We start from the raw sequence: 18663 nt of genomic DNA, 5'->3' as shown, positions 1-18663 counted from the left end.
GAATGATCGCATAAACTCTTTAGCAAAAAGCACTAACAGTTCATTGTCCTGTAGAGATTTGGCCCATAAAAACTTTCAGCAAAAGTGGATCTACTACTACCATACCTTTCCTGACACATGGCAACCATGCACTACTTTGTGCAGGTGTACATAAAGACACAATTAAATAAAGCTAAGCATGAAGTTACCTGTTGTTTGGTAAACATAAATGCATATTTCTTTTCAAACATAAACTTAACAATTAAATAAAGTATAGCAACTTGCTTTTGAACGAGTTGGAAACGAAACGTGTTGATTTTTCACTTTTTTGAAATTCAAAGCAGCTAAAACTCCCGTCAAGCAAACGCAGAGCCGAGTTCGTGATCTGTGGCGAAGCAGTGGCTGCTGCGCCACTCTCAGTCCGCATGATCCGCGACACTTGAGCTCCGAACCAGGCAATCTGGACAAATAAAGTGCTTTTTTTGTTCCTCAGATCAATGAAGTCATGGGGCCCATCCTGTTTTAGACAAATGTAGGTTTGTTGCCATAGCAGTTACCTGGGAAACCGATCAGCTGGTTTAAACCCAAAGACGGAGAGACAAAGAAAAAGACGAAACACGCAGCACTTATTTTCTGCTGCGCTGCGTGTGTATTTATATCCTCCCGAACACCAACCTGTTCTTAATCTATGTGTTGACGCACAAAAGCTGAAGCCATTTGCAGCCTGCAGAGTTGTTCCTTTTTTTTTTTTCCTTTTATTTGGGGACGCTCTCACATATCCTGTCTTGTCCTGAGAATCACCGATGCACTCAAAAATAGAATGCAACAGAAACAAAATCAGAAATAATTTACTGCAAAAACAAACAAACAAACAAACAAACAAACAAAGAAAACTGTAATTACAAAGATGAAGTAGAGTTTGGGCTGCATAAAACAAGCTCTGTTACACTTGTGTAACTTCAGACGCAACCAGTGCTCCTCTTACTGGTTCTACTGGGAGAACACGGAGTGCCACAGGTGGATCTTATTGGTCAGCCGAAGCTTCTGTGCTGTCCATAAAAACGCACGACGGGAGCTCAGGAGCGGAGACCGAGCGTAAGTAAGGGCGCAGAGCAGCCGCGCCACGGAGCTCACGCCACGGCCGTGTGTCCAGAGAAAACGCGCACCACTTACAGGACTACACGCAGAGGAGCGCAAAAAGAGGACGCCACGCTCTGAAACAAGCTTGTGAGTACATCCATATGAAATATGAGTTGATTTAACTTGGCACCGAAACGAAATGTACACGCTTTGGGGAGCAGCGGAGGTGGAGAGAGGAACCATTTGCGCACCTGTTGAGCCGCGTTGTTGTTTGTAACTTTTTAAAAAAAATAAAATAATTTAGATATGGCAGAAAGCAAACAATGGGTTTATTTAACAATCCCAGGTAATAAAATCAGGCTAGTTTATCAGAATTAAATGCATTTTGTTCTGTTATGTGAAATCACTTAAATCAAATCAAATAAAAAGAACACTGCGATGCAGTGGCAGACTTTTTTCTTATTTTGCCCTTCTGTCAGGATAATGTTATTTCACCCCGAAGTTAATGCAGCACACCTGCTCTTTCAGAATAACCGGAATAGTTATTTTATTGACACCGTTTAAATTGTTTAAAAATAATTTCACATGTTCAGGGTTTCATTTATTCCCCGCATGAATTTTATCCAGATATTTTGTAAAGTGCATTTTATTTCATAGTATCCATTTCAGCCACTTGCTGTTCAAGTTACAACCAGATCAAACTGATCAAATTTGCATTATATGGCTGTTTATTCTCGATTTGCATTTAAACAGAATGGCAGTTTTTAAATATGATACAGTCACATGAAAAAAATAAAAATGAGAGAAATGCCCATTTGTTCTTTCATGTATAATACGTGCAAATGACATTCAATTTTATGCATATAAAAATCACGTGTTATACACATAAAACAATGCATATAAACAAAACTATATTTTTTAGTTTAGGAAAAAGTCTGGACACTTTTCTCCTTTAAAAGCTCTGTAGCCTTTTTCTGAATTTGGCTGAAATAACTTCACTTAGATGCAGCTTGTAGCATCTACTCGCCTCTGCAGGCTCTGACATCAGTCTGAGGAAGGTTTGCCTCATGTTTGAGGGTTTTATTACACATACAGCCTGTTTAAAGTCTCACTGCCTCTCATTGAGATCAATATCTGGACTTTGGTTTGACCCAGGACTTTCCTTTGCTCAGTTCTTTTCCCGTCCTCAGTGGATTTGCTGGTATGTTTTGGGTCGTTGTCATGTTGCAGGATCAGTCGGCGGCCTTTTTATGTTTTTATGGAGCAAATGTTCCTCCTTGATCTCCTCAAAAGTAAATCAAACTTGCTCAATCTGATTCTGATTGTAAAGGCACATGAACTTCTGTATAAACCACACCAAGAGTAACATTTGGAGACTTCTTTTAACACCTTGCAGTTTGCTGTCGGGGTAAACTTGCGTCTATGGTCAAGGTTGGGTGTGTTTAGTTAGCATGTTGTTTTGAACATGCCTCTGGGTTGGACCATTTGCATACTGGGTAATGGGTGATTCCAAGATCATTGGGACTTCTTTAAACATTTTACTGGTGTTTTAAGGTAAATGTGCTACAATCTTCTTTCTGAAGGTCTTTGTGAGCCCTTTCAACTTCACCATGATCTAATAGTGAGAAGCCCTCCAAGCTAAATGTCTGAGGTTTAAACAAGGAAAACCCTCGGAGGAGCATCGAGTTTCTCATCATGTGGACCTGATGTGACTCATATTTAGCCATTTTAACAAGGAAGAGATGTGAAAGTGCTGATTTATAATTGCTTTTTCATAATCTTTTATACCAGAATGTTTAAACTTGTGCTCTGCGGATTGATTTGTTTGATTATTGATTTTACCATGCATTTGTCTAAAAATGTTAGACTTTTAAAGAGTTTCCTTTTTTTTTTTTTTTTTGCTAATAGCTGATTGTTTGCAAATTGCTGCTGAATGCAACAATTTGATGTGGCAGGCTGGTGTTAGATAACCCCACTTTGCTTTAATGGAGACCTTCATCACGTCTGCATTGTTGGGTTTAGTGTCTCCCATGTTATTTTTGACAATACCACATATATTTTCTTCGGGCTTTGGGTCACACAGTCCAATAAATAGCATTGATTCAGGGTTATTGGTACATGTGGAAATATGCTGAGTTGTCCTAAATTAGCTTTTTCTTTTAAATAGTGTAAGCTCTGCTGTTCTTTAAACAGTTTTTCTTCATTTAATTTTTCATTAGTATGCTTGGAAACAACTCTTTTGTCAATTATCTTTTGTGGGTTTTTTTTTTTTACCTCTTTTTGAAGGAACTCAGTGATTGGACAAATGTCAACTCAATAATCTTGTCCATTATTGTGCCATTATGTAACTATAACATGACAGCTTATGCTTAAAAATATATTTTCTATTGGCCATATCTAATATTCAAAATTTAAGAGAAGCTAAATTTGGGGTTTTCATAACTCATACCCATAATGACAACGACTTTATTGACATGTTTCAGCAAATACTTGGGAGTTAATTGCAGACAGTGTTTCAGCTCTTCAGCATTCAGGTGTTTTTGTCCCCTCTCTCTGTTGGAGTGCTCATTTACACTTCTCTCCATTCAATGTGTGTTATTAATTACAGAGGCTCCTGAGTGAAACCCGCTCCCCTGCTCCTGCCACCATCTGGTGGGAAAATGTGGGTTCTGGATAAGATCCGTGGCTCGGTGGAGACCAGTGTGCTGCGACAAGGAGACAATGGTGACAAGAAGGCTGCCGCTGCACCGTACAGCAACGTGCTCACTCCCGACAAGATCCCAGACTTCTTCATCCCCCCAAAGCTGGTCAGCTGCCCTCCAGAGCCCCAGGCGCCGAGCATCAAGCCCAAAGAGGGGCTGCAGCCATCCACTTCTGAGCAAACCATCAGCAGCAACAGGAAGATCAGCAGTCCGAGGAGCCCTCGCCTGGTGACCAAGATCGCAGGAGATACAAAGAACTTGCTGAGAGCAGCGAACCGCCACATCATCCAGATAGAAAGTGCGGATGACGTCGTGGCTGGGGACACCAATGCAGACCCCCAGTCGCAGACCGCGATGTCTCTGCCATACGTTCCCAAGACTCAGACATCTTACGGCTTCGCGACCCTGAAGGAGAGCCCCCACACTCGACGCAAAGAGTCCCTGTTCCACTGCGAGCTGACCAGTCCCATCACTTCTCCAAACACCCAGAGGAAGACTCCAGGGAAGGGCAGTGAGACAGGGAACCATCTGACCCCCGCTGACTGCAACACCTCCCACATGAACCCCTACCGGTACTTCAGTGGTGGAGAAAGTGACACCTGCTCTTCCGCTGAGTCCTCCCCCTTCAGCTCTCCGTTGCTGTCCCGCTCCGCCTCCCTCCTCAAGATCTTCACGCACGAGACGCAGGCCAAAGTGGTGAAAGCCAAGCGGACGCTGGCTCGCCACAGCTCCCTGTCGACAGACGAGTGCAGCTCGGCCGAGCCCAGCCCCAACATCCAGCGGCGGCTCCGCGTCCCATCCCTTCATGGCGCTGGAGGGGCATCCGACCACGGCCTCCAGCGGGAGCACACCATCAACCTGCACAAGGGCGGCACGGTGAGGATCAGCGCCAACTACGACTCCGGCACGTCACGCCTGCTCATCCGGGTGCTGGTGGCTGAGAGTCTGTACGACAAGCACGTCGACATCAAAAGCATCAACTGCTGCGTGTCTGTGTACCTGAACCCAGGCAAGCTGCAGAAGCAGAGGAGCAACATCATCAAGAACAGCCGCAACCCGGTCTTCAATGAGGACTTCTTCTTTGACTCCATCAGCTCTGTTCAGGTGAAGAACCTTTCAGTGAAGTTCAAGGTGGTGAACAAGGGCACCAGCCTGAAGAGGGACACGCTGCTGGGAGAGAGGGAGGTACCGCTAGCAAAGTTGCTCTCAGGACTCTAAAACCACAGCAGATGGAGTTTAAGCTGATAACTTGGGATTTTCAAAGAGCAGTTCTGATAAAGTTTACAAGCAGTTACCATGTGACCTACTGTAGATGACTCTCTAGGCATCTTGCTTTAGTTTAAATCCAGATCAGTTGGTCATCGTGGCTGAAGCTGTCGCTAGTCTGAAATTAGCGACCAAAGTGTATTCCTACAGTCTTGAAACAACTCAGATCTCAAAAAACAAAATTGTGGTTTATGAAAAGTTGATTTTAATTAGTCATCTGTGATTATTTACATTTTACACAGGAAGAGGAGCCAGCCCATCTGCAATGATATTCCTATGTGAAACATAAGAAGAGAGAAAAACACAAAAACTGTGATCCATTTCCTTAATTTGTCTTGTTTTTCCATCACGTTAAAAGCTCCAATGTTCTGGTACCGTTTTGTGTAGGTCCTCTGCTGACCCGGTTCTGTAAAAGCTGGTTCTGACCTGAAACCTGCTTGGCCCTGGTTAGACCAGCTGTTAGCTTCAGGCTCTGGGACCAACAAACTTGGATTTATAATAAATAAAGATGCCAAGAGTTATTAACTGCAAGTAAGCTATTAACCGCTTGTAACCTTCCCACAGAACCTCTTCTGACTTGAAACTGTACTTTGGTGTTTGCACTGTTTTGTCCATCACTCACTGACTTTAATCTATGAAGAAGAAACGTTTTCACCGTAAGCTCAGAGAGCGACCTCCCTGGTGTTCACGAATAGAGGATTTAATCCACTTCTTCTCCTAAAAATGGATTCTCACCGAACCAAACTGAACCCAACAGCACCAGATGAATGTGGCAGATGAAAGCTCTCCATTCTGAGCACGTCTCCCGGCTGAATGTCCAGAGCCAGACTCTCCTGACTCAAAGGTTGGACAGCACCTGTGAGTCAGGCCGTCTCCTGTCCTCCAGCGCCAACGTCCTCGTTGTGGTTTTATTATTGTAATGTGTGACTAAAATCCGCGGCAGCGCAGGATTTTTTACATCAGCTCCACCATCTGCCGGCACAGAGATGCTTTTGTGAATGAGTGCGCGCTTTGAAGTGGTCCTAGATCCTGATGTGCAAATGATCCTTTGATCTGCACCGCGAAGGCAAGGAGCGAAAAGAGTGCCCACATTTACATGCACATCAAAAATGGAATTACAATATGATTGATTAAGCAAAGGACTGCAATGATCTGATTAAACTTGATTAAAACACTCAAAATTAGAAATGTTACACAACAATCAATACTTCTTCTTCATCGGTATCGCACCATCGCAGTTTTGCTTTCGCAGACTCGATCCGACCAAGGCAGACCTGCTTTTAACCATGTTGCATTTGTACGGTAATTTATGTAGCACCCTGTTACTGCACTCGGTTTCTGCTTCAAATTTCATTCGTTAGCTGTCAGCTTGAGTACAAATATTTGGGGGATTAAAATCTCACTCAGAAATATTAAAATCCATTACCTCAACACACCTAATTTGTCCAATATCAATACATTATAAAGTTAGAGCTTCGTTTAACCTGTCGCCACATTTGCTGTAGTTTCACTTTCTGTGAGTATCTTTAAATCTACTGATTAGAAATCATACATTTCCAAGAACAGTGAAGAACACATTTTGGGAGGAAAATTTTCAGCTGTCTTTAAAACCCTCGCTTCAGAATAATTAGTTTTCTCTCTAAAAGTGGTTATGATAATATAAAGATGCCTGTTTAAAATCACAAAATAGTTCTTGCTTGGGAGGCTCCCAATAAAGTTTTACTAGAATATATTTTGACAAACTGAAAATTCACTATGTAAAAAGATATGAAGTAAAATGCGGGCACCAGTAATTCTAAATCAATTAATTCAAGATTATTTCATAAATGTGCAGTTATCTTATTTATCTGATTTTCAACATTGTGAAAAGAAATGATAAAAAAAATCTAAATCTATGTTATAACTTAACTAGATAAAGAAGAAGATTCAAACATCAAGGCGGTCAGGAATATGTCATGAAAAGACAATAGATTTTTCAGATCTATTGTAAAATCTATTGTCTAGATCTCTGCAAGCCACAGATCAAGCCTGGGTGCCTGATATCCAGGCTTCTGCTGAAAAACATGCCTACATATCAGAAGTTTATGTTGTAAACAGAATTTCCTCAAATAAGGTCGTTGTCAAACCACACGTCATATTCTGAGATTATGTTTTAGGGCAGATTTAGAAAGGTTTTGCAATAAATGCGTCTCTTTTGATGCTGAGTTAGTGGAGAACTAGACAGGACTGTGAAAGGAAAACAAAGAGACGCATTGAGAGCCTGGATTAAACTTGAATCTGTTTTGAGGAATAATAATATTATTAAGCCTTTGTATATTGGATAGCAGATAAGCTCAAAACTCTAAACATTACTATGTGTAAATATAGTTTTCACTGGTGTCCCTTGTAAGGCTGCATCCATAGCTCAGCATAAACTGTCTTCAATTTTTTTCTACAGTTAAATTTTGTAACTACAGAACTATTTTAAACAATATTTCCTTACATGAACACACATTAACCCTTAAAGAAAGCAAGTGATACATGCCTGTGCAAAAAACAAAAAAAAAAACCCACAACCACACATTTCTATTGGGTCAGGAGACATTTTTGAGAGTAAGGGTTGGCAATACAAAAAAAAATTTCAGTTTTACAGAAACTACCTGTAAAAATAAAAATGCTGTGAGTGAAACATAAGATAGGATTTATGCCCAATAACATCCCTGACCAAATGTATCCCATTGTTTGAAATATTGCAAAGTTGTATCAAGGACAGATGATACAATTTGACCCTAAAGCATATATTCAGGTTTAAAATGTAAACAAAAAGACTACCACTCAGGTAAAGTGCACTCTAGTGATATAAAGGCTAGTTTGAAGGAAGAGGGAAAAAAAAATCAAACTGATGCATTTATGCGAGAGCATAAAACAGCAATAGGATCAGCAGCAAGATGCATCATGATCTTGCTGCTTTGGAGGATTTCACTTGAGTTAAACTCAAGCCCTGCAACTCCAGTGGTTTGTTCAAATCCAGCATTAGAATCAGAAACTATTTTATTCAGATTCAAACAGCTTCTGGCAACCTCCAAGGAAAAACAAAACAAACCGTTGGACGGTCTGATTAGGATTTTATAATGTGTGGGTGAAGGTCTTGGACAAACAACAGATTAGTGTTTGCAGTAATAAATGTAACATATCTATTTGTTTGATGAAGCTTGTTTAGCCTCATGACTGATTTTCCAGCTGCAGCTGCCCAGTGTGGGCAACAACCTGATTAAATCTTGTGCAACCAAGCAACAGGCACTCACTAAATTGGTACATGACTATTATCATCCTGATACCTTACTGGGCTCTCATATCAGCTTAAACGCTCTTAAATGGTCAATTTTTCTCCACTTTAATCAAGCTTGTTAAATTAGCACATGTTCGGTAAAACTTAAGCACATTTTGAGTGATGTTGTTGGCAGGAGGACAAAAGACAAGTTCGTTAAACTCATTAAACCCTGTAAAAAAATTATTATTATTTTTTTAAGTCAGCCGTCGACGTATGCAACCAGTCTTTAGCCGTAGTGCCTCTGTATTAGCAGTGTGCATGTAAATGTGTTACTTTTTTAAATATATGAGCTTAGAGCATTGGCATCAGTGCGTACCAGCTGCATGGTATCAACATGTTACTGGTGTTTGCATGACTTGCTCAAAGTTTTCTGAAACCCTAAAGCCTTACTCTGTGTGTGTGTGTGTGTGTGTGTGTGTGCGTGTGTGTGTGCGTGTGTGTGTGTGTGTGTGTGTGTGTGTGTGTGTGTGTGAAAGAGAGATGGTGAGAAAGTTTGGATGTGTGTTTGAGCCGCATGATTTTGTCCAGAGTTGTTCACTTTCTATCTATAAAGTGGAGTATTTTTTATTTTGTAAAATGTTTTTTGAAACTTGCCGTATGTTGGATTTGCACTGTATTTTACCTACTCGCTGTAAACAGGAGTTAACGTTTGTCGAATGACTTAATTATGCACCAGCTAGCAAGTGCTGACGAGCAAAATCCGAGCTTCAGCTTTAACGAAGCCCGTCGGCGAGGGAGAGAAAACAACAGACGACGCGGACAGCAAAGCGGCACAGAAAGCAGCATGACTCTGTGCTCAAACGTGAACGGCAGTCCGCTCCTTTTCTGTGGCGCCTCTGAAGGAATTGCAAATGATTGCAGCAGCTCCGAGTGGGAGAGAGAGAGAGAGAAAAGGAGCGACGCTTCTGTTAAAGACTTTTCCTCCACACGGCGTGTGCCGCCCACCTGTAGCTCCCCTGTTGATGTGCTCTATATTACTTCGCTTACAGTGACGCTGTTGGCCGTTCTCTGATGGAGTAGATCTGGTGAAATGTTGTAATTTCTGCTGCCTTCTTTGTGTTGAGCTGCTCGTAGTCTTGCTGTACTTTGGATTCAAGCTCCCGGTAAAACCAAACTGTATCTCTGAGGTTTCTTCTAGCATGGCTGAACTTTCTCAGATGTGGCTGTGGCTCAATTTTAAAAATTTTTTTTAAAATCGTGCTTTTGTATATTGAGGTAAAACTTTGCTTCAGTCACAAAGAGTGATTCTTATAGTAATGCACATGATAGCTGTGATTTGCTGATAGTTTGATAGTGTCTTTCTCTGTTTAAAGCTGTACAGTAGTGCTCTGCAGTTTTCAATCCCTGTTGCTATTAATGACCCACTGTACATGAAAGCGACTTTAAAAGAAAAAATGAAAGTTTATAGGCATTGAAAGCGTAAGCCTAGAAATAGATACAACATTTATTGCACCAGCACAGTCTGAAACAGAAAAATGTTGAAATATCCAAACTTTCACTTGGGCGTTCACTCAATAATGAAAGTGATATGTTAGTAAATAATTGATCTCTTCAAAAAATGTACATCATTTTTAATGTACACTTCATTTAATCAGCCTTTTATTTATTTTTAACCAGGATTTTGTAACTTTCTAATTGGCTGTTTATTTGCAGTGTTAAAATTACTTGAAACAGGGGCCTGTTTCTTTAAGACACTCTTCAAAATGGGAAAGACAAGAGCGCATGCCATTCTTAAACACCCACACTGACAGCCACACCTATAGTTCAAAAGCTTCAAACAAGAGGAGCAAAACTCTAGTTTTGGAGGCTTTAAACATGGCGGCCAACATGGCAAGGTTAATTAATTTTCCTTGTCAAGTTTTACAAAATTTGTTTCAAACCCATTTTTTACTGAATGCAGTTGTTACAGATCATTTCCTCCCTGTAATAAAAGTTATATTTAACAGATGGTTCTGCTCATGATCAGGTTGAGGTGCAACTTGTTAGCAAACTAAAGTTTTACAACAATCAGTGTTTGTTGGGGAACAAACATCAGACTAACTAACTATACTGTCAAAATAGTATTCTACACGGAGGTTCAGGTCTTTATATTTTTTATCATATTAGCAAATAATGAAATGGCTGCATTTATTTTGGAGTTCAGCTGCCACATTTTTAGGAAGTAGAATGATAATAATGAGATAAATAATCATATGAAGTCTAAACTTTAATACATGATTAATTTTAGGCTACCTTTTGAATATTTTATTAAACCACCTATTTTTACTGATAATGGTTCTGACCCCAATTGAACAAATTGACTCCTGTGAAACATTTGTAAATTACAATCTTTAATAATCACAATTTCAGTACGGGCGATCTCATGTTGGTCGCACATGTTGACAGATATTCACGCAATTTTTTTCTACAATATCAGTAAAAAATACAGATTGGGAAACTGAAATACCAAGGTTTAACGCTACTTGATGCGCTATTGGCTGGTGTTTTCAAAGCAGCCAATCCTGGAATCCTGGAGTGCCATTTGTTTTCCTTATTTCCACAAAGAAGGAAGACTGTAGATGTTAGCTTTTGTGGTACTGAAAAGACAGCTTTGACTGAAACTGGCAAATATAAGCGGAAAATTCTTATAAACTGTGTTCCCAAACCCCTGTGAATGCCTGGAGTCCACATACCTTAAAGCAAACAAAAATACATAATAGAAAAAAAAAACTTAAAATCCTCAGACTGGTACAAATTGGTGCCTGGTTGGAGGAAAGAGTCCAGGCTTCTTTCTGAACAGAAAGTTTTTGAGAAAGGAAACTAAAACAGCAGATTTTAAATGTTGACATGACCAGCAAGCAAGGCCCTTCACTGCCATTGCAGAGACAATTAAGTTACAATGTCAAACACCTATTTAGTCTTTTACTAAAGAAAGTAAAAGACTGATGGGATTGTCTTCTGCCAACTTTTTACCTTTTACAGCAAGTTTGCTCCGAGGTCTTGATGAACATCAGACACGGTGAAAGCAAAGCAAAAGTTGCAGCTTTACATTTCTCACTGAGTTTTGAAACAAAAAGAACATTGTGTCCTCCTGCGATCACATTGTTCTGCACCAGAGGTTAAAGTTTGACATGCAGAAAACTCTCAGGCAACACGGAGGGTTTGAGTCACGAGTCACTGATGAAGTTGTCGAAAGGTGGAGTTGAAGTAAACCTGCAGAACCACATGAGTTAGTTCTCCACTCAGTTTCCCCTCGGTCAGCAGAGTTCACAGCTCTTCTGTCTGAGTCCCTTCTGCAACTTTATTCCATGTTTTAATTATTTGGCGCTTATCTTAAACACCAAAGAGAGTTTAGTATTAAGGAAACTGAAAACATTCATCTGCTTTAAACTCAAACCTGAATCTACAGAGGAATTATCAGCATTAACTTTCCCTTAATGGCCATCCTGCTGCTGTGGCTCAAATCTGTCCATTCAGCAGATTTCTAACTAGATAAAGGGCAAAGAGGCTCTGCTGATGGCAGTTTAAATAAGAAACCCTTCAATATCCGTGTATGTGTGTTTTACTGACGGTGACTTTGTTTCCTTTTGGCTTGTTGAGATTTAGTTTTCAATGAAACTGTAAATGTGGTGATGTTTTTATCCCCCCTGTCTCGAGAAGTTTGCTCTGACAGATGAAGCTGAAAAAGTGCCAATCCTATACTTGACTCTTGATCCTTAACTTTTCTTTAAACGTTGTGTTAGTAGTTACTGTGGTGTTTCTGATCTGTGTGGTTAATTACGTTCACACTGTGACGTTAACGACAACTGACAGCTGTTCTCTCTCTGTGTGTGTTAATGGGTTGGAGATACTTTCAATAAAAAGTCACTGCAATCACTGGTAATGTCGTTGATGACTTGTAGGTTTTTATTGTGTTTTTGGAAAGAGACAAACACTTACTGTGTTTGAAGACCAGCTCTAAAGTTGGTCACTGGTGGGTTTTTTTTGTGTGTAAAACGTTTATTCCACTCAAACTTTTTTCATATTTTCTCACTTTCAAACATTTCACTGTATCTATTGGCATGATAAATAGAAAGTGCTGCACAGTGGGTCCTGGGTTTGAATCTCACCCTGTTGTCTTTTTGCATGTTGGTCTTGCTCTTCGAGATGCCGTTTGCTCACTAATTTTCTCTACCAAACAACAAGGTGGTTGAAATATTTGAATATGCAAACATTGTGTCCTTGGAAGTGTTTAAAATTGTATATTTTTGTCCATCTTTCATCATTGTCTGCTCTTTCCAATTACCTGTTGAATGCTGCTTTTTTTGCTCATGACGTCCTGCCACTTAAAAAAAAAAAAACATCTAGCAGAGTTGCTGGGCCTTATCTAGTTCTCATTTGGTATTACCTGGAATATAGCATCAGACGTGCACACACAAATGGGAACATAAAAATATCTAATCACTGCTATACTACCAGTAATTGGCAGGAAAAAGCAGCGCACAATATTTTTTTTAGCCGCAGGGAGGAATTAGTTTTAAACCTGCCCGTGTTTGAGACAAATTGTGTGGAAGTCGAGGTGAAACGAGAAGTAATGAGCACAAACAGACCTAATAATGCCAGCATCTGTCCTGTTCTGCTCCCCTTTGTTTGTTTTGACATCTTTTTATTTGGAGTGAGGCGTGTGTTTCTGCAGTGGAGATGTCTATCGTCTTAAAATCAGGGAACAGAGCAGCACTCAGTTAACGACACTCCGACGAGGTTGTATTGTATTTAAAGCCCTATATGTCCTGGTGAACCTCAGTGTCAGTCTATTACAAAATTCACAGCTAATTCAAACGGAAATAAACCAAGAATGACTCAGTTTCTGCTGGATTTAGTTCTTATATAAAACAGGAGTTCGATTTGATAGTTAGATTCATTTTGTAAATAGGAGGTTACTGTATGTGGTTGTTGGTAAAATAAAGTTTGTGCGCTTTAACAGGTGTGATGCATGCAAAGCTTTAGAAATGACTCATGTAACCCAACAGTCCCAAACGCAGGAACTCACGACCATCTCAAAGGCATTTTTGTAAGCTAAGAAGGGTAAAAAAAAGCTGTGCTAGATTTACACACACACACACACGCACGCACGCACACACACACACACACACACACACACACACACACACACACACNCACACACACACACACACACACACACACACACACACACACACACGCACACCCCTACACACACACCTACACACACACACACACACTCACAAGGACAATTTAGGAGTCAGATACCTTAACGGCCATGTTTTTGGATTGTTGGAGGAAAAACAAATACATGCACAGGGCAAACTCCATGCAAAAGGAGCCCAGGCTGGAATTCAAACGCCGGACCTTCTTGCTGCAAGGCAATGGTGCATCACCATGCTGAAGAGTCTTTAGCATTAAGATTTTTTTAGATTGTTTTTCTTGTGTCTGGAGCTGTCATTGCTTCCAGATGCCTTTCCAAATGGGTTTGGTTAAAGAGCTTTGTTTCTATGTTCGAGGGACTTCCAGACATGTGATTGATGCGGCATCATCAGCCTTAGCTCTGAAACAACCCATTTACTGTTCTAATTTTTATCATTCAACAAAATGTTGAATGATAAAATCCAGCAGCAAACCAAGACTGACTGAAACGACTGAGTGACTATTGGTAAAAACCGATTTCTCCAATCTAGAGTATTGTTTACGTAGAAATCTGACATTAATTTACACACATCAGAAAATATCAGTAAATTGGTTGTAAAGATGTTTGTCAGTAACAGGAATAATTTGCTGAAGTCCTGACTCATCGGTGTGGGAATGCTGCTTTTTCTATAGTTTCAACTTAATTAAGTTTGGAGCGTCGGTCTTAAAATAACCGCGTCTTTAACAGATGTAAATGAGGCAGAAACCACCCAGATGACGGCTCATTGGCACTGAATTTACTGCATTAACAGAAGGAATAAATCTTTCTCCTCATACTTCATACTTGCATGGTTTGAGCTACTCTTAGAAAAATATGTAGGGGAGACTTCAAAGAGTAATAATTTCACCTTCCAGACAACATTATTAATTGAGGCTCTGCTACTTTGTGCCAACCTTGAAGGCTTGACTTTCTCAAACTCTTGGGTTACTCTTAATAAGAGTTTATATCTGCCAATTTAAAAGTCAGATATGCCTCAGGGCTTTGTCTATCAGTCATGGACTTTGTGGCATAAATTCTTCATATTCTTTTGGGAGTCTAGTAATGCATACCTAAAGCTGTGGAGCGGCTCCGTAAAGAAATATCTAAGACTATAATGCCATGGTTCTAAATCACCTTAAACCTTAGTGGCACACACCCGTCCACATCGTATAGAGCTTTACTGATTCTCAACACTTTTAACTTCATGCCAATTGCGGCTCTGTCAACTTTGCTTTTTGTTTAGAAACTAAATGTATTTTTAAACGACTCTATTCACTGGAGTGACACTGATGCTCTCAGTGGTTCTTAACGGATTGTATCTCATGGACTTTATTCATGTTTTTATTTCAACATGTTATTTATGTTAATCTTATGCGAGTGTTTCTGGTTATATTGATCTGTGTTTGTACTTTTTAGTGTGTGTGTGTGTGTGTGTGTGTGTGTGTGTGTGTGTGTGTGTGTGTGTGTGGATTGCATGCTTTGCGCCACTTTAAAACAACTCTACCTTTGGGTATAAATAAAATAACCTAACCTAGAGTTCAACCCTTACACACTTTTAAGGTAAGCCAACCTACTTCTAGTGTATTAATGCAAATTACTACCAGATCAAATCACTTTCTTTTCTCAGTGCTCAGAGCTGCCTGGGTAAAAATACCACCTGCTGAAAACTGGATGTAAATGTCATTCAGGAGAAGAAAAAACAAAACGACACAATGAAAACAAAAGACACTATTTCATTTATTAAGTGAAGCTAAAACAACGTCCAGGTACTTATTCTGAAATATTTACAGGTTAGCATTTTATTTTGGGGCATTTGTACAGATTTATACAGTTGCAATCTGATTTTCTTTCCCTATAATGTCTGAATGGAGGATGCAGCATCCTGCTCTGTTATGCAATCTGGAGGGTCTTTCATTGCTTTAGTAACACCGTTCCAACATCATCCCTCCAGCCAGTTGTTGCTTCCAAACTTTTGAGGAATGTTCTTTGACTGCTGCTTCTGTATTTGTTGTGTTTGTGGCAAATAATAGACAAATTGCAACCAAACACAATACAATGGGTGCAAATTGCTCCCATCTGGTTTGCTTGATGGGCTTGCTTAGTGCAATCCAGTTTGAATCCAGTGCAGAAAATAATCAAAAATATTGATTGTACGGCTTTGTGAGATCACCTTTCTGGGAAGCTACACCATTTTAGTTACAATATAATATTCTCTTCTAGACAGAGTACAGATCATGAGAGGGTAGCTTTTTATTTTGGAAAAATCAAAAGAGTTGATCTCGTTATTAGTTCACAACAAACTCACATCAATCTTGTGTTGATGTGCCTGAGGGAAATTCAAAGTGGAAGCCTGTTGGTCCCTCATTTACCAACACATTCAGCTGATTCAACCTCCAAAAACGTTGGCTGACATGAACATTTTTATGATTTGATATTGTTAAAATGCAAGCCAAGCGCGAGATTCACAACTCTTTATCCTCTCTGGATCCTCACAGACTCCAATTCATCACCTTCGAAGCGAATGCACACGCAAACATACTATTAGGTTTCCTTTGCCAGCTGCACAGGAGATGCTGCCGCTGCACTTGGCGGGGGAAGAAAATGTTTTCCAATATCCTCCATCTGCCACTGTTGATTTCCATCTGATGCCGAACGTCTCTCACAGCTTGTAAATTGATTTATGCCGCTGTCTTCCACTGAGTCAGGGAGAGATGGCGGAAACACGAGAGCGGCTGAGGGCGAAGGGAGTCGATTCTGGACGCGGCGCAGCATCATCAAAGAGAGCTGATACTCTGTGTGGCAAATTTGATTGGGGCAATTTTCATCCACGGCTTTCCCGACTTAAGAGGGGAAAGGTTTAGGGCTGTTACTGGCTTTCGAATTACTATGGCAACTACATAGAGGCGTGCTCTCAGAGTGAAGGAATGAGACAAGAGAGGATGCATGTTTGTCTTGTGGGGGAGTTGATAGCAATGTTGTTAAAATTGCCATTTAGTCCAATGGCCGCCTGCAGTGTTTTTGCCTTAACAGCAATTTTCTGACAACTTTAAGTGGCGTTCCTCAGAATCAGTGATAAGTAGTTTTAAATTCTTGGGGGTACTATGACAACCCCCACCCCCAAAAAAAAAACACACACACACACGCACACACACACACACACACACACACACCCCCACACACACACACACACACACACACACACTCACATATATGTAGCTTCTTTGTGTGCTTTGGAGTTTCTGTGCTAATTAATTTTTTTGCGAAGCGATAAAAGCTGGTAGCTCTTGCATTGTACTGAATAAAGCTGTATTTCCTCCCTCAGCCCACTGACTGCAATGTTGACACCTTGAGATGCCATGAGACCTAAATTCTGAACATCATGGCATGGAGTGCATCCCAGTTTTNCCCTCTCCATCTTTCTCTTTTATATTTCCTATCCTATTAGATCCAAATTCAAAATAGCCATAAAAGGCAGACCGGGTTTCAGAGTGCGCGTGTCATAATGTGTATAGCAGTGATGGCGGTGAAAGTTCCCCACTTTTTTTCTACTACCTTAAACATCTTTGATGTCAGGCAGCAGTGAGGTAATGGATGGGAATCATAACCCACCCTCAACACACACACGCACACACACACACACACACACACACACACACACACACACATATATATATGTAGCTTCTTTGTGTGCTTTGGAGTTTCTGTGCTAATTAATTTTTTTGCGAAGCGATAAAAGCTGGTAGCTCTTGCATTGTACTGAATAAAGCTGTATTTCCTCCCTCAGCCCACTGACTGCAATGTTGACACCTTGAGATGCCATGAGACCTAAATTCTGAACATCATGGCATGGAGTGCATCCCAGTTTTMCATGTCTGGCATATAACCATTCATTTTAGCTTTTAAACTGATTCTATTGATCCTGTGTCCAGACGGAGGGATAATCAGTAGCTTAGCATCATGACCTGTTTGCTCTGAAGATCCTCCAGCTTCCACTTCTCTTCCTAACATGGCGCCTCCTCATCCTGACTCTCATACTGAYAGGAGGAACCACAGAGCTCTGTTAGGTTAAAGCTCATCTTCTGAAGTTGGGATATTTTTCCTCCAACAGGTTCCAGAGGAATCACCTCAAACCAGATGTTGGACTGGATTTTATTTCACTGTCATTTGTGAATGTTAGAGCCTCATTTTAAACAGTGGAGCTATAAAGGTTGAAAAAGGTTATAATTTTGGAGAAAGTCTCATCAACATCAATATTTCCACAATTAATTTAATTTCACATAATTATCGCCTTAGAAACCATTTGTTTGTTAAATACTTAATGAGACATATTTACCGTGTTTGATGTTTGTTGTAAATGACGTATACTCACAGTCTAACGAGATAATTTTTGTCTGAGTTTGTCGTTTATTGAACGTTCAGAAATTACAGCGGCTGTGATGCGCCAAGACAAAGGTAAACAGCCCGAACAGGTGATCAACTCAAAACCACTCGCACCTTTTTACTCTCTCTGTAATTTAAGCACACCCGAAACGCACAGAATTGCGCAACATCTTGTTGAAACAATAATTACTGAGATTGTTCGTTGGGTCATTAATTTGAAGATGTTTTGTTGATTTTTTTTTTTGTTCTTTCATAAAGTTACGAACGTTTTAAGCGAGCCAGAGGAGGACGTGCTGGTCTCAGCATCCTGGCGACGTTCAGTTTGTCACCTAATGCCGAGATCGACTCAAAACTTTCCTGCTGCTCTAGCAAAGCACGAACAGTTCAGAAACAATATGAAATGGGAAAAAAGTTATTTATTAACTGATTAAGTCGTGTTTTAGATTGTTCTTGAAAAACTAATCAGTCACGGCTGATTAGTGGGCCCACTCACGGCTGCATAGTGAACCCATTGTTGTTTTACAGCCGCTCCCTCTCTTGCAGGTACTGCGTACCCCCGCTAAATCTTCTAGGGGTACGCAGTACCCTGCCGTACCCCCTTACTTTCACCCCTGGTGATATTCTTTTGAAAAGTATGAAGGAAAAAGCAGTGGGGAATACTACTGCTTGTACAGCGCAAGTCAACAAGTCTTTACTTAAGAGCTTTAAATCATAGGAAACAGAACTGATATTAGCCACTCATTAATGTTTCTAGCCAGGAAAAACAGAGTTTTCTCCATATTCAT

The 18663-nt window shown here is 40.3% G+C and overlaps 1 protein-coding gene across 1 annotated transcript; it reads left to right on the top strand.

Annotated features, from left to right (window-relative positions):
- Positions 1-557: 557 nt before the first annotated feature.
- Positions 558-12192, top strand: LOC103463546 (C2 calcium-dependent domain-containing protein 4C). Its single transcript, XM_008406940.2, has 2 exons — positions 558-1206; positions 3668-12192. Exon 2 carries the CDS (start codon positions 3720-3722, stop codon positions 4977-4979), a length of 1260 nt encoding a protein of 419 aa, XP_008405162.1. The 5' UTR covers positions 558-1206; positions 3668-3719; the 3' UTR covers positions 4980-12192.
- The last annotated feature ends 6471 nt before the right edge of the window (positions 12193-18663 follow it).

Source organism: Poecilia reticulata, linkage group LG4 (genome assembly GCF_000633615.1).
Source record: "Poecilia reticulata strain Guanapo linkage group LG4, Guppy_female_1.0+MT, whole genome shotgun sequence".
In the NCBI taxonomy this organism is placed as follows: Eukaryota; Metazoa; Chordata; class Actinopteri; order Cyprinodontiformes; family Poeciliidae; genus Poecilia; species Poecilia reticulata.
Note: the sequence above shows the minus strand (reverse complement) of the source record. Positions and strands in the feature narration are given on the sequence as shown.